This window comes from Bradysia coprophila, unplaced genomic scaffold (genome assembly GCF_014529535.1).
Source record: "Bradysia coprophila strain Holo2 unplaced genomic scaffold, BU_Bcop_v1 contig_350, whole genome shotgun sequence".
NCBI lineage: Eukaryota > Metazoa > Arthropoda > Insecta > Diptera > Sciaridae > Bradysia > Bradysia coprophila.
In genome coordinates this window covers 105,416-122,176 of record NW_023503608.1, presented here as the reverse complement: position 1 = coordinate 122,176, position 16,761 = coordinate 105,416, and the positions used below count along the sequence as shown (strand labels likewise).

At 33.2% G+C, this 16,761-nt stretch overlaps 2 protein-coding genes across 2 annotated transcripts; both read right to left on the bottom strand.

Moving 5' to 3' along the window:
• Window positions 1–26: 26 nt before the first annotated feature.
• On the bottom strand, window positions 27–279 carry LOC119079890. Its single transcript, XM_037187976.1, has one exon. The coding sequence runs from the start codon at window positions 230–232 to the stop codon at window positions 92–94; it is 141 nt and encodes a 46-aa protein (XP_037043871.1). The 5' UTR covers window positions 233–279; the 3' UTR covers window positions 27–91.
• Window positions 280–4,073: 3,794 nt separating this feature from the next.
• Window positions 4,074–16,745, bottom strand: LOC119079888 (probable inactive tRNA-specific adenosine deaminase-like protein 3). Its single transcript, XM_037187971.1, has 3 exons — window positions 16,607–16,745; window positions 4,934–5,710; window positions 4,074–4,726 (listed from the first exon to the last, which is right to left on the bottom strand). The coding sequence occupies exons 2-3, from the start codon at window positions 5,705–5,707 to the stop codon at window positions 4,307–4,309; spliced, it is 1,194 nt and encodes a 397-aa protein (XP_037043866.1). The 5' UTR covers window positions 5,708–5,710; window positions 16,607–16,745; the 3' UTR covers window positions 4,074–4,306.
• Between the last annotated feature and the right edge of the window lie 16 nt (window positions 16,746–16,761).

The following is a 16,761-nucleotide window of genomic DNA, read 5'->3' as shown; positions in this document are numbered from 1 at the left end:
GGACAACGTCTTAAAAAAAAAAATTAATTTTCGAATCACAATTTTTAATGTCTAGATAACACTTTTCGCCGAACACACACAAGTCTTTTAGTTAAAACATGACGAAAAACGAGTTATACAATTTCTTAATTCCAGTGGTTTCACGTTGTCGATGGCTTCGTAACAGGGTGTTTTCAATTTTTAACAGCATTTTGTTGGGCATAAAATCTGGAAAATTTTTCACTTGTTCCATATGGTACTGAAGGGTCGCCGTCTTAAGCCAAAAATTTTAAGCACAATATCAGAATGATATCAATTCTCTTCACAGATTCCGTCATTCACGTTATAGTTCTGTGTTACCTCAGTCACTTTCTTTATATAATTAACTTTAACAACGTTCGATTAACGTTTGAAAAAAACCGTTTTCTTTAGTACACTTGTTGTCGTTTTTGGTTGTAATTCGCTTTTAATCCAGAAGTACACTCCTAGAATACAAATCCTAGTTTTGCCATGCCAAATGTGCAGAAATACTTCATTTTGACGAATATGTTGAACGAGCTGTTTGCTATACGAATTCCGAAAACAAACTGATATCTTTAAGTGATACTAATGAGAATCTTCCTTCACCAGTCGCAATTTTCTGTTCTCAAATTGTATGAAAAAAAAAAATATTTGAATTTATACACACAGACACAGTTGCGAGATCTGAATAGTAATAAAACTTGAAATTATTTAACAGTCAGTAAAATCGGTTATGATTTTATCACAATGATACAGTTTGCTTTTGCACGATCGCTGGGATATGATAAATTGGTAACAATAAACGAAACTTAATTGGTTTGTTTATTGATATGTTATTGTGTGGATATTGTTGCGTTCGGTTTTAATTATAACAAATATTTAAATTGACCGAATGAATTAAGTCACTGAAATGTTCTGTATTCTTGCACAAGCTAAAATTTGTCTTCACTTCACAGATGTTTTATAGGTTTGTCCACAGACAATAGTTCTTCTTAATTTCTCTGCTTTTAATCTTAAGTCCTAAAGTCTCGTTTTTTTACGATTTAAAACGCCTTGCTCGCGTATTTAATATTATTTGCCACAATTGAGATCAATTAAAAAGGCCACGTTAAAGCACAATTAATTTGTGTGAATGATTTATCATTTATGGGATGAACACCAAAAAAGGTTCAACTGTTGTTGGCTGATTCGCGATCACAAGATCTGGAAATAAAGTGGAAAAAAATGATGAGTGATTTAGTGGATTGTTTGTAATTGATATAATTGTGCATTTTATAGCGACAAAAAGCTTTATTAAACACATCAAACACACACTTATTCATATTGTTGTCTTTCAATGGAAGAAGAGTACTTCAGTACATTTTGAAATGTAGTAATCAAATCTGTTACTTCTATTGATTAAACAGTCGTTTCGAGTTAGCTACACAATCTATTACTTCTTATGCTTTGATAGTCATTCCTTTATAGGAAGACACTAGCTAGAATTTATCATGTATTTCAGCAGTGGTTGTCGACAGCATATGACTGTTTGAACGATTCACATTTTACAACTCTTTAGTCTAAATGAGTTAAGGAAATGTAAATGAGTCTGAGGGTACTTATTAAACTCGAATATTTTTCGCTGGCATCGAATGCATAAAAATTAGAATCATTTCATCGCCACAACGACAAGTTATAACAAAACACACCGATTCGAAAATATTGCGAATTATTACATGCAACTGCACTCTCGAAATACTGTGTTGATTTTACGTAATTGTGGGTTGACTTGCTCTTGCAGACATATTTTCAAAATTTTCACTTTGAAACAAGTTTGCCAGTAGCGAAGTAAGGTAAATAAAAGTATGCCCAGAGTCTCTTCCGTTCTGAAACCTTTCAATCTTTGACTTTATCGGTACCACAATATTTATTAGATTTTTAGAATGCCATCACACAGCGTTTATTCATCAGCTTCGTATCAGACTGATCACCACTTATTTATTGGAGTATGAGACGTGTAAGGTTGAAGAAACTTCAGTGGAAGTTTTTTAAACAGAAAATGTTAAGCAGTAGAAAAGAAGAAGAAAAAATAAAACGGAAAATGAGACCCATTATAATGGAAGTATCTTTCTCTGACAGTTCAGAAAAAGACCTAAGGGGCCGTTCATAAATTACGTAACGCAAAAATCAACATTTTTCAGACCCCCCCCCGGGTCTGTAACGCTAAAAGGGTCAAGTTTGACCCAATTTTGTTAGAACCGTAACGCTTGCGTCATACCCCCCCCTCCCCCCTCTAGCGTTACGTAATTTATGAACAGCCCCTAACTAAAAACCTTCTTCCGTTTAGCAACCACTCAGCAACATTAAAAAGTTTATAAGGAATCCTCAGCATACTTATAATATAAGTGGTTGCATGAATACAAACAACAGAGTACAAAGTCCACTCGTAAATTTTTCAATAACAAAAAAAAATTGAAGAACATTTAAGATCAATCCAACCAACAATTTCAGCAATTTTGAACGCGAGTATATAGTTCGACTGAATAGCATTAGTAGAAGTATATTTAAAACACTAACGCCAATAGAAATGTATTCAGTTCATACGAGTGTGTATTGAAGAGAGTAAATGATGACATTTCCAAAAAATTCTGAAATATTTTTTCGGAATTTTTCAGAACTTTTTCGGAACTTTTTCAAAGTTTTCGGAATTTTCGGAATTAAAATTCTCTAAAGTAAGCCCTGCACTCATATATTGAATCTTGATAGTTGAGCGAATTTGTGTATTCAAAATATAAATTAAAATTACATTTTTCATCACTGGACATCACAATCAATATGAGTAAACAATAACGAAAAAATTGATGTAGTCAAACACTCATTTAATTTACGTATATCGACAAAGTTTCTTCACAAGCTTGAAATCCGTACACGACTGCTGCAAGAACGAAAACAACTGAAAACATATTAATACTACGAACGATAATCATGGAGCTAATTGACCGAGTAAAACAAGTTTCTGTTGGTAAACTTTATGTATCTCTATGATATCGAGATATCGAACACGTGAACGTTGTGTGGTGTTTTTTTTTTCAATAAGTTGGGGAAACTAGTTTTGATTTGATTGAATATCTGATTATGTTAACGGTCGCCCTAGAGTACAACTTTTTTTTCGACAAACCTTCAAAATCATAATGAAACTATTGGGTTAATGGAAGTCAATTGATTTACTTTTATCAATTAACTCTTATGCATTGTATATGGTATGGTATATTTTGCACTACGAAATATGATGCACCAATCGACTGCAATCAATAAATGTACTTGAGTAAATTAGCGTAAAATATGTAACCATCCCATTCCATTCATTTCAATGACATCAAAACGATTTTCATTGCATTTAAACTTTCCCAAAAACAAGTTTCCTCCTTGAAGTATTTACATCTGACTCGTCAATATATGCACACATATCACTTTAAACTTGTTTCAGTATATATTCACTGTTGCTCTCATAAGTAAGTCCACAGTACTTTTGATCATTGGGTTTCTGTCATGATTGTGCATGAAAAGAAGTTGGGAGGCTCGCGTGGTCACACACGCTGGTTTATAGTATAAGATTAAGAATAGTGATCAAAATTTTAAAACATTTTGAAACCACTAAAAAAAGAAAATTTTTATGTTCATGCTTCGGGGACGAAAAAGAGGTAAATTTTGGGGTTTTTCTCGAGTTTACGTCCCTTTGCATGAAAACCTACATTCGTTCCTGTCTTGGAAGGTTGATCTTTTGCTTCTACAACTAGCGTAATTGTCTAAAATGAATCGTTGGAGACATACACGTAAATAACTGTTTCAACAGTACCGGACTGGCTCGAAAAAGCCCATCGGGGGCTCCATGCAACTCAATTTAAAAAGGCCCACAAATTAAAAATTCTCATACAAAAATCCAAAAGGCCCATCGGGAATTCCCCGAATTCACCATATGGCCAGTCCGGGCCTGTGTTTCAACCACTGCGTTGAGCATTTACTACTGATACCAAAAGAAGAAATCAGTGGCGATTTATCAGTTTACTTCACAAAAGTTGCGAGTCAAAACAAAATATCCCTCTAAGTCCTCCCAACTCTGGATGAGACGAAAAATTACCAACCATTTCAGACTAACAAAAAACTACTTTAAGTTCATTGTTTCTTACGTCTTCATTTTATTCAACAAAAAAAAATGAACCAATCAAAGCAGCAAATAAAAATTACCACAAATTTATTGTTACACCGCAGACGTGATGTGTAAAGGCAAAAATGTTTATTGTAACATATTCGTGTGCTTAATTATGGTTCAGGAAATTTGATAAACTTCATAGTGGTGGTTAAGTGCTTTGATGGTATGCAGTTTAGTCAAGGTTTTTAAAGCTCCATTCGCGTTCGGTCTGTGGAAAAATATTCTGCGTGCTCGACTATGCACCAGAGCCATCGCGCACATGATGCAAGGTTCATCAGTCAAATAAACATCGTAGCCAGTACATAGATACGGTCCATACTTTGACAAATTGTCGGCTGATGTTGAATCATTAGTCTGTAGCAATGTTGGTGCCGCTACAGATGATGGTTTTTGTGCACCAAATTTTACTGAAAACTGTGTTCCAATGAGAGTCCTAATGTCAGAGTCAATTCCATTGTGGTTGAACGAGTCATCGTCGATATGATCAGTACTAATATCCAGCTCTCTCCAAGCACCACCGTTTTGTGATCGAGCAACCTGTAACAGACAGTTGTACAATTGTAAGTTGATACGGGAGGTCGGCAATATTAAGTAATATGATCCAACATTTCCGTTTACATGTTAACAGCAGACAGCCAATTTAAATGTTTGATTTGCAAAACAGTATCAGCACTACACGTTGAACGAAAACGCTGATACTAAGTGCATTCATAAAGTTTAATTTCCGGTTTCGGTAATACTAACCATGTCAATCAACACCATTGAACAATGCATCAACGGATGCAAATCTATTCGAGTTTCACCGACAGCTACAATGTGTTTGTTACGTGGATCGACAATGACACCAACACTTTTGTCGTTCGCATTGGACGAAATAAACAAACTTAGCTCCATGAATTGGATATGGAAATTTTTCTCATTTTCATTAAACACGTTGTGGCTGTATAAGTTTTCCAGTTGTTTATTCAGATGGAATTTACAAGGCCACTGTTCCGTAGCTATGCTATACTGCCAACGTAATTTTGGTTGAATCGATGGAACTGGTGATAGGGTTACGTTCGTTGTTAATTTCTCGGTCATTTCTTCTTTAAATCCTTTTGCTCGAAGGTATTCGGATAAAATGGATTTGTTGCTACTTGATTCCGATGACAAGTCTAGCAACCATTTGACTGTTTCGTCTACAGATTTCTTTGGCACTGTGTCTGGTAAAATATGTCTTACTCTTTCAAAAAACGCCTCATCTTCTTTTAGGAAATTAGCCACATCCTTAACCGGACACAGAATCATATCCTTTTTCTTGATTCGCTTCAAATGCTGTAAATTTGGAACGGGTAACAATCTGTTCACTTCCAACATAATTTCGGATGTGTTTTTACTGTCATTTATAGACATCGTATAAACATCGACCGTATCGATTGTTTTTAACAGCTCATCCGAAAGAATTGATTTTATTTGAAATGATGTGGTGTCCGTCGAATGACTGCTGTCAAGCTTAATCCGCTTAGTGCTTGGCTCCATATTCTGTAACAAACAAAAGCGACGTGAATAGCCTCATCGAAGGCTCTCGTTTAATTGGCCAAAAATGTTATCATCGTAACGACCCTTAAAATAGAAATGCATTGAACGCTATCCTTTTTTTTGAATCTGTTGGTTTTTATGCACGCCTTGCAGGCTAAGTCTTAGTTGGTGTAATTTTTTAAGTAGAGAAATTCATCATGAAAATTTGCTTGGCTGTAAAATCTTTATCACCATTTTCCCATGTTTCTTGTGCGCGTTTAACGGCAGCTCAAACCGAAGGCAAAGTATGCAACCACACAAGGCAAAATACAAAGTTCCAAACAATTACGTAAGTTATTTTGATCAATGAGGGAAGAAAAGGTGCATTTTAGGGTGTCGCTACGCTCTGGACACAGGTCACCCGAAAGGGGAGGGACTATAATAACTATTTTCTTGCCGAAGTTTTGAAAAATAGTATACTGCACGCAGGAAGTAATTCAATATCACGTATCCAGCTCGGGCTGAAGCTCTCGGATACTTTTCCTCATCGTGATCTGGTATAGTAATCTACTATTGTTGTTGCCACTCTTGAATTTGTATATCATTTTAACGGGTTAATGTTTGATGTAATTTTAAAGTTTCCAAAATGACAGACCGGTTGGTAAATTTTATTGAATTTTACGACAGTCGTTCTAAATACCGTAAGAATAATGCAAGATTACCCATAAACTGGTTATAGCTTTCGTTATTAACATTAATGTTAATGCAGCATGAAATTCAATGAAGATTAATAACAAAAATAGTCGCTGGAAGTTACACTTCGTCCAACATAAAAAATAGAAAGAGATAAATCTCTCACGTAGATTATAAACCTCAGCTAGAACAAACAAAAATTTTGAAACTGCTGTTTATCAAAGAAGTCTCTAAGCAGTAGTTAGTAACTCCCAGCAAAGAGCAATAAGATCCGTAATGTGATTTGTTTAAAGCAATTTCAAGTTAAACAGTTCAACAGGAAAATTACCGATTAGATAGTAACGGACCGTTCGCATTACAATTTTAACACTGGCAGCGGTTAGTAGTCTCGTGACTTATTCACCATTGCCTTTTTTTTATTATGCTTTCATCTCAGAAAGCGAAAATTACGAATTTTATGGTTGCGTACACAATCAAGTTTGGTCAATATTAACATTTTGTCTAAATATTCTATTTGAGCGAGTGGTCGTTTCTGCTAGTCATTTTTATTGACTTTTTCGTAAGATTTCAAGTATACAGACACAGATATAAATGGCCTATTATAAACAACTCGCATGCGAATAGACAAGTAAAAATTTAAATCAACACTGCTTGCACCTATACAAATTCATAAACATTAACAGCCAGCTAGCAACTATCAATTTTTAATAGTAATATTTACCGACTGTATTAATCGATAATATAGAATCAAAATCTACTGTTGGCAAAGGTCACACATATAGCAGGCATGGTCCAACATCTTATTTTTATCCTAATCGTAATTCCAATATACTCATACGCTACTCCATATCGTGTGAGTCTAATGATTGATTGTGATGGTCAAGCGCACTCACGAGTGTTACTTGAAATTCAATTTAACACCTCAGCCACTCACTCATCGAATCGAAGGGTGTATGTATTGTGATGTAGATTAGATTCTATCCGAGATCAGATCCAACTTGACGTAGATGTTGATGGTGTTTCAGTATAGTTCAGTGAAATATATTTTAAATTAGCATTAGTCAATATCGAATTTGAGTATAGAAAGAACCGGTTATTTCATTAAAGGTTAACATATATAAAACGAAGTTGTGCAAGTACTCAATGAAGCCATATACCAATAACGTAATTCAATATTTAAATTAATTTATAGATAATGAATCTACGCCTTGCGGTTGCACTAACAGAGTAAGATATGTAACAATCTTTCAGGCACGAAAAAGCGTTCATAGACAATAAACAAAATCAGTAGAATTTCTTGGAGCCTGAAAATCATGGAAAGAGAAAATTTTTGGTTCGACCATTATTGCAATTTGAAACTATTGCTAGGACTTTGTAGCGATAAGTTAATAATATTGTGTGTATTGGGTCGTATAAATACGAATACAGAGAAAACGGTTTAATGATAATGTTATTATCAACCATTTCACTCTGGAATAATTGAGACAGACAACATTATTATTATCTGTAAATTATGAAAGTTGTTTAAGTTCAACCAATTTGTTTTAAAAATTGTTCACCTTAAATCGGATAAAAGGAGTATTTTCAGCGTATCGGACAAAATTAAAGCAAAGCGTCTACACTGGAAATTCGGTCAAGGTTCATTTTTTTCCATTAAATGAAATCAAGTCGAAAAAACCAATTTTCGTAAACGACTACGCTGAAATCGGTGCTCGAATCAATGGATCAATTATCCACACAATTTTCGTAAAACTTCCCGTATAGAAAACTATGTAAGAATTCCATTTATCGACTAGAACAAAATTGTTTCCGAGGGTGTTTGAACAGGAACAAAAAAAAACTTTCTTCAACAACATTCGCGTCATGATAAACTTAATGAACCCTAATGCGAGATTAAACGAAGGTTATTATATTAAACGGATAAAGGCCTTGAACAAACATTTTTTTTTTCGAATGAATACCATATTAGCAGCAATAGTGGATTCCTAACTAATATCCGAAATATGAATTAAGTGTATTTTCTAGTCGTTAAAGAGAAAATGCTTCGTGATATGTTATGGATAACGTAACTGCTGGTAAATTATCCTTTTTGATTGAATACTGGTTATTGTTGATTATGGTGTAAAAAGCGCTGTAATGAACTGAAGGTGCTTTGTGTACACTAGATCAATGTTTCTGTTATTTTCCACTCGTTTAACCCTGTTACAATGTTAATGAATGTTACCATCGATGATAGATTCTATTCGACACAACATTACACGCTTAAAATCACATAATTGGTTTTACATAACCGGCAACTTATGTAACCAAAAAATTGCAAAATTTATAACAAGAAATTAAATGAAAAAAAGTTAAAACAAAAAAAAAACGATAAAAACATTCGATATAAATGTGTACCTAATGAAACACACATAGTCTGCCGCTTTAGCAAATGTTCCAAAAAGATGTTCTCGTTTTTTTTTGTGTTCAGATTGGCATAATATTATCGCCGAATAATAAATTGAAAACAACTTTTTTTTTCTGCTGAACAAGTAAATAGATTGGCTAATTTCGCCAGATTAAAAGAATATTATTGTTAGCGGTCAGCGTACCATTTCCAGTTTAACATTTTCATAATTAATAACTGCGATAGGGATTCCCATTTGATTTTTCAATTACATCATGTGGGTAGTGAATGATCTGCTTTAACAACAGTGTAAGAAGTTTTGTGTGCGTATTGGTTTCTAGTTTCTACACTTCACGATATAGATTTTAAAAATTGTGAAGATAGTCGAGTAACACTAGCCGCGGTAACTAAGTTTTGTTTTTCTTTTTTTTTTTTTTTTAACTTCCAAAACATTATATTCTTTACCTTACATCCTTATAAGTGGCATGTTCGACTTTAAATACATCACTAGATACTTTATCAGTACAAAGTCACTCCAATAACATTTAACCAAAGTTAATATGCTTGGCATAACATTTTTTTACGCTTACAATGTACATTCAGTACTATCATAACAATTTAATAGCATGTTGAGAACGTTACATGTTCAAAAGGAACTACAGTTACTTATCCATGTCAATGCTGGAAAAACTATTTTTATTTAATCCATTTTTTATTCAATAATCAATCACACAAAGCACTTCGTTTCATCAAATATTCATTCATGATATCTCTATTACCTCTTCCGTTTCAGAAAAACGACATAAATTTCAGTCGTTGTAAGTATTTTAATGAAACGAACACGAATATTTTTCCATTGTTAATTGTTTTTCTCATGTTAATGCTGGGCACAAAAACATTTTTTTTTTGTATTTTTGATTATTACAAATTTAAATGATTTCAATATTTTTATATAAGAAAAAAAAAATTGAAATTGTAATCCACTTTATGAACAGACAATTTACAAAAAAAAAAAGAATTTTATTCACTCAGTGTGATGTGAATATCAGCTGAATAACTAACACACTGTCGCATAATAATTATTTTTGTTGTTTGACTTGAAGTCAACCATAGTCTGGTGACGATACGTCTTTCGAGATAAAAGCCTCGCATGTATTTCATGCATTCAAAATAAAAATATATTGAGGTTAATATTGTTGTAGTTGTAACACAGAGCAGAGATAGCAGTCCGATAGAGAGGAAAAAATTAATTAAGTAACCACACAATATTAAACCTTATTAAATGTGCCGGAGAAAATAAGAAAAAGAATTTGGATTTTTGTGTATAATATTTAAATAGACTTTGGTCTTATCAGTATCATATTCAGCTCTACAGTTAAGTATACCATTTTCGTTTTTAAAATAGAAAACAATTTTTAGCTGGATGAAAATCTTATCTCTCCGATTTTGGAGGAGCTTAAGTTTGACGTAGTATTTTCGTTTTGCACTAGACAGTTTCAGTTAAAAAGATTATTGTTAGGACTTGAATGTGCTAAAAATATTCTTTAATTCGACACCTGTATGTAATATTCAGTAAAGTTAATATTACAAGAAGACAAAACCAAAAATTTAATTCAGATAAGCTGTTTAAAGAAATGAGCGCAGCGAGAGAAATATTAACGGCGATCTAGTGCAACGGCTGAAAAGGCCGAGGGCTCGTTTCGACAAATTATGTTGACGTTAACTTGAACAGCGGCTGCATTTGCACCTAACACGAGTATCATATTAGCAAAGGGAAATTGATAGCAAATTTCTATTGAATACGTCACCAAAACGAAGCGTTCAATCAAAAACTATTCGACAGTTAAAGTCATTGCCTCACCTACACACATAAATAAAATAATTTTTTGAGAGAAAATATACATTCTTCGATGTCACGTGCCTGTAATCTAGAAAATAAATTCATTACTTTCAAGGATGGCACTTCATGGATGTAGTTTTCGAATTAGTAATACGGTGTTTTTCCACAAATGATAAAGAGATTGATCGTTTCTTTGAAACCTCGTCAACTTTACGAGATAAAAAACGGTTAATTACTCTAGTACTCTTCTAACAAAAACTAACGATAATCCAGCGAGTATATACGTAGTATGTTTTATCCGTATTATCTTCCAAATTTGAATAATGCTAAAAATAAGGTGAGTTCGTGCCTTAAAGTGACTGCTAAAAATTGGTTGTGCAAATGGTTTGATTGATGATAATCTTAAAATTGAAACTAACATAACGAATTCTCGGCTCTATTTCTCTAACTTTGATTAAACGACGACGTCTAAAATTATATTATAAAAGAAAGTGCGCAAACGGAAGTGATAAAAAGAATTTATCACCTATAACTAACATCGTTCCTACCATTGATACAGGAGCTTTGAACCATTGATCTTTGTTAAGCTATAGGAAACGTTGAATATATCGTGGTACCTGTTTTTAAAAGATAATAGATTGTGCATACGAACGGTATTTCTTGTAATGTGAGAGACATAATACTCATAAATGGGATTGGCTTGATATAAAAGCAAGTGGGTGTCTTATAAGTTACGTAACAAAAGAATTCGTTAAGCCTCGAAACAGCTACTTATATGTATCAGACAAATTGTTTTTCTCTGTACGAATGACGCGCAAAACAGCAATAAAATGGCCGTAAATACCCGGTTGCACAGCTTTAACTTTTAAAGAAATTACTGTTATCAATCACACATTTATCATGTTTGCTTAAAGATAAAGTAGCAGAAATATACAAAAGATAAAACTGATTTTGTTTTTCATTTTAAATTTCTTGGACAACATTATTCAACGAGAGTATTATAAGTATTAAAACAGTGCAGTATTTCGATTCACATTCAAAATATCACCTAACTAACAAAATTTGAACAAAACAAACTTCCAATATTTGGAAATATATATTCACATACACAGGCTCGGACGTCAATGATGACGTCGTCGTAATTATAGAATTGAAACAAGTTTGCTCATAATTTTTTATTGAAATTATACACATTCGAATATTTGAAGCGAATGCGTGTTTTTCATGGATATAACCTATTCCAAATGGTATACATATTGCTATGTTGATGGGCAGCACGAATAATAAAATATCATTTTACAATTTTACGTAAAATACAATTATTTATCTCTCTGATTGTTAGATAATAAAATGAAATTATCTCCAGGCAGTTGTAAATTAAGTGACCAATGCCCACCAGTAATGCTACTTTTCTAATGGAAATTAGGATCATTGTTGTAACTAAGTCTTGGAATATATCGATAAAAATTCACTTTGTGGACAATTATTGACTTTCGATTGTATGACAAAATATATGCTACGCACATGTCGAGTAGACGCAAAGAGGTATCCCTAGTTCAACAACCATTCCAACGATTATTTGGATTACTTTCAGGAGTTGATAAAATTCCTTAAAGAACTGTTCGATCTGAATAAGACATTCAACGTCTCTATATTTTCTGAGATAAATCGAGTGGTGCCGCACTTCTTGGCCTAAATTGGATTAGGCCCCAGCTAGGATGTTAGCTTCAATTTAGTTTATTTAGTTCAATTACTATCATATGAAATAGACCCATTTATTCCGATTTAGTATGTTCAGTCCAAGAAGTGCGGCAACTCTCAATCCTGATCCCAGAAAACTTGGAATTATTTTTTAATGACATTTCATAGAGGAAAACTAGTAAAGGGACCTAAGGACTTAAAATCCTCCAATTCGGGAACTGGATACTCAGCTCGGAACAGCTCGGAACAAGGATAAGTTCAGATCAAGCAAAACTAACTCAACCAACCAGAGATCCGGACAATAGTTCGAATGTAGTCGATGTCATTGTCTATCTGTTGTTCATTACGGAGCTACAAAAAGGAACGTATTCCAGATCGGAATAATAATTTCAGGTCCAGCCAGACAGTGTGACAATCTGAAGTTGCCCTGTTTCAATATTTAATTCAATGTAACATTGTCATGTGCAACGGAACAACACTTCTACCTTGTACACCAAGCCGAAAGAATATGTGGAATGTTATCTAACGCTCAGATAACATATTGGAACAACGAATGTTCAGGTCAGCATTGCAAACGCTGACGAACAACAAATCTTTTCATTTTAAATTTAGCTTTTAGATATTCATCATCAACTGATAACACCATTAACCGATTAGCTCAATAACAATATCGAGTATTGCGCATTCTAAATTTAGCAGCATATCAGTAAGATAAAATGAAAGTGTACTTATGAACATACTCTGCATTTAGGTCGATTTAAAATTTAAAAAATCTCATGTAAAATTCCAATTATATGAAACAGGAACACAATCCTGTTATACTAGCCTAGAGACGGCAAGATTTGTGAATTAAGACCGCATCTGGCTAAAAAACAGTTTCATATTTTGGACCGCTTTCATGAGGAAATATGTTTTAATTGGATCGATTATACGCTTAAAAAAGACAAAAAGAGCCGACTCAAGCTCCTACAAGCAAACTACAAAAATGAAAGTCCTTAACTTTTACCTACAAAAGATGCAACAAACGGTAGGCGGTTACGTCAGTACATAGACGACAATTATCAAGTTTTTTGAATAGTTCAAAAAATCACAAAGTCGAAATTATTTTAACGGTAAGCCTATACAGTGTTAAAAGAGCGTAAAAGCAGGCGAAAAAACATTTGATTTAACTGATCTCGATGGGTGATATGTCAAAATTTCTACGCCCTTTTAACACTGTATTTTGTGAAACAAGGTTGGAGCAATGTAAGGTGAGGCGGAGATCCGAGAAAAAGAGAATGCACTAATGAGTTGAAGCCGTCAGGGAAAATGCGAATGCTTTGAAACATACATATGTTAAGTGTTACATTGTCATGATTATTCTAGGCAAATTTCGACTTTGTGATTTTTGAACTATTCAAAAAACTTGATAATTGTCGTCACTGAAAAAAATATCGATAATCGATTCTAAAGGAATAATCGATATTTTATCAATCGAATGAATTATCCAAGGCATCTTTTCTTCCGAAAAAAAATTAACTTTCTTCTACTATGAACCTATTGAATTAGTATAATTGCTTGTCATTGGCTAATGTTCTTCAAAATTTTCTTTTCTTATCATTATAAAAAAAATTATTTAAAAAAAGTTTAAAAACACTAGAATCATAGCACTGCTTCTCTAGAAGCAGAGCTGTGCTCGAATATATGTCGATTGACGTCACAACAATTTCCGAAAAGATTTTCTTGCTCTCAATTTACTTCGAATAATGACGTCATTAATTTCTCTACGAAAGTTTTTCAGGGACGGGGTTTTCATTTTAATTTTATGCTAATAATTTCTCTTCTGCTCACTTATTTGATTTGACTTAGTACATGGACACGTTGAAAAACTGTTTGTGACAACCCTTTTGGCATTACACACTCATGCATTCGAAACTGTATAAAAAAATCACAAAATCAATCTTAAAAGAAAAGACAAGTTGAATGAGCCAAATGCATCAACACAAATAGTGGCGTAGGTTATGTAAAAATTAAAAAAAAAATGAAAATATCAGGAAACATTTTTGTCTGACTGGTTATAGAATCGGCGTAGAATGAAGTACTTATTCCATAAAGGCATAATAGTTTCAGCATTTCAATTTTTTCATGGTATATGCAGAAACATCATTGACGTTGAGTCGATTTGTTTCGTGTTTTTATTGCTATACTTTTACATTCTTACACGAGTTTCTAAAAAGAGAGCCGAAAAACTATCGGATGAATTTTCATTCAAAGTCCAACATGTGTAAGGTAATATATTACGGATTGCATAAATTCATTATAGTATTATGGTATATAGTCGACTTGGAACTGTAGAAATGATTTATAAGTCATAGTCTGACACATGGAAAGAAGAAGACGTATATTAGCTAATTCGTAGGTCGATGTTTGTAATGTTTATTGTCAAGTTATTGCAACAAAAAAGCCACAGAACTTGAAGCGAAAAAAAAACTGACGAATCACAAATGTGATTGTTGTGCAGACACAACCGGTACGTCACCATAAATGTGTAAGAATACAGAACGAAAAAATGGAAAGGTTAGACATATGTGGAATATGAGATTGAGTATACGATGCGACTGGTGGAAATTTCCGGTTATTTTGATTTAGGAAATAAGTACAAGAATGATCGTTGATTTGAAATAATTTTTGTTTTAATTAGTCAAAGAAATATTAAAGCGAAATATGGAAACTGTCATTACGGTTTATTGTTCAATTTTACCAACGTTACGTTGGCGTCCAATTATCTAATTAATTTAATTTATGAACGAGGCAGTACATGTGCCATACGATGATAATATTGCACATTTTTATCATGCTCAAGTGTAAATCAATCGAATTTTTTGATTTTATGGCTCGATGGCTATTAATATGTATTTTTCAAATAGCGAGAGGAACTTAAATTAAGAACGTTAAATGACGAACAGTGAGAGGGCAATAAAATTTCAGCATGAATTTGCTTCAGCTGTTTTTCAAGTGACTTACAAAATACGTCGTTATACGGTTTTACCACCACCACGCTCGTGCATGTAGCAGCTTCAACCGTATAAACAGTTTTAATTGTATGTGTGGATCAGCTGGAAAACAGCTGAAGCAAATTCATTCTGAAGTTTCACTGCGTCTGACTGTAGACTGTTAAACCGTTATTTTGTTGCTGATATTTTACAACCATTACAATTAGGATGGCTGACAGGCTTACGAAATCTTTTTCCATCAATAAGTACTTCTGAGAAGATACCCTTCCCACAACTTTTTATGTACGATTTATAACGATCATATTGAACAATGAGACATTATAGTTTAAAGTCGCCATAACCATAACCGCCAATAAACAAAGGTAAATTTTAAATAAATGAGACATGCAACGAAGTGGTGAAGTCAGGCCCTGTGATTAAGTCCACATTAAACAAGCAATAAAAATGTCCATTACAAGCCGTTTTCTAATTGCCAAGATAATTGTCTGTTAAGCCTATCCCAAGTCATGTACCGAAAGTCAAAAGAAATATACTGCTTTTCAAATAAATCAGTAAAACTTCTATTGTTTAGCAATAAAAACTAAACTTGACACTTATTTACGCCTGTAAATGTTTATTTTATAATGAAGACAAGAAAAAGAAGCTCTTGGGAAATATTTACTCAACGGTATAAACAAACAGCTAAACAGCACTCAAACGAAATACCTGAGATATGAAGTGATACGGATTATTAGATTCGTAGTATTGAACGAGAAGTAAAAACGTTTTCATTTACAGAAAACTATAATTATAAAACCGAATAAATTTTATTTATAGAAACTCATTTATTGAGCTACACATTAGACATCTCTCTTAATATTAGACGCATTCAACTTTACACTCAAAACTGACACATTTAAACGTGGGAAAAGCATAAAGGATTAAGAAAGTAAATTGTAATTTCTAGGAAATGACCTTGCAACCAGATTCCACATATACCTCCTCAACACCATGATAATTGGGTCGAAAGGAAATGACAAACTGAAGAGGGAAACATATCGGAATATATGGGGGTGTACTTTGCCAAAACAATTGCATACGAAAGGTGTAGCTTTGAATGAAGTCATGTTTCACACCAATTCCAACCGATTTCATGGAATATTACAGAATACATACATATATGTACATCAACTTTTACAAGGGACAAACGTCATAGGTCTTGTTCAATCTGGCTTTTAATGAACTATTTTTGGATGATTTTTTCAAAATTGATTTTTTAGTAGAAATTTAATTTAGTGAGATCAAAAAAATTGTCGTTGTTCACTTACCTTAAGTCACCAAGTATTTATTCCACTTCAATGAATCTATGCACGATTTTGCACAGATAAAAACTTAGTTACATTGCTTGAATTTTCCTCGAAAAAGAAATTTCACTATCTGTCAAAAAGCTATTGAAGGCACTGCAGGGGTTAAGAATAGTTTT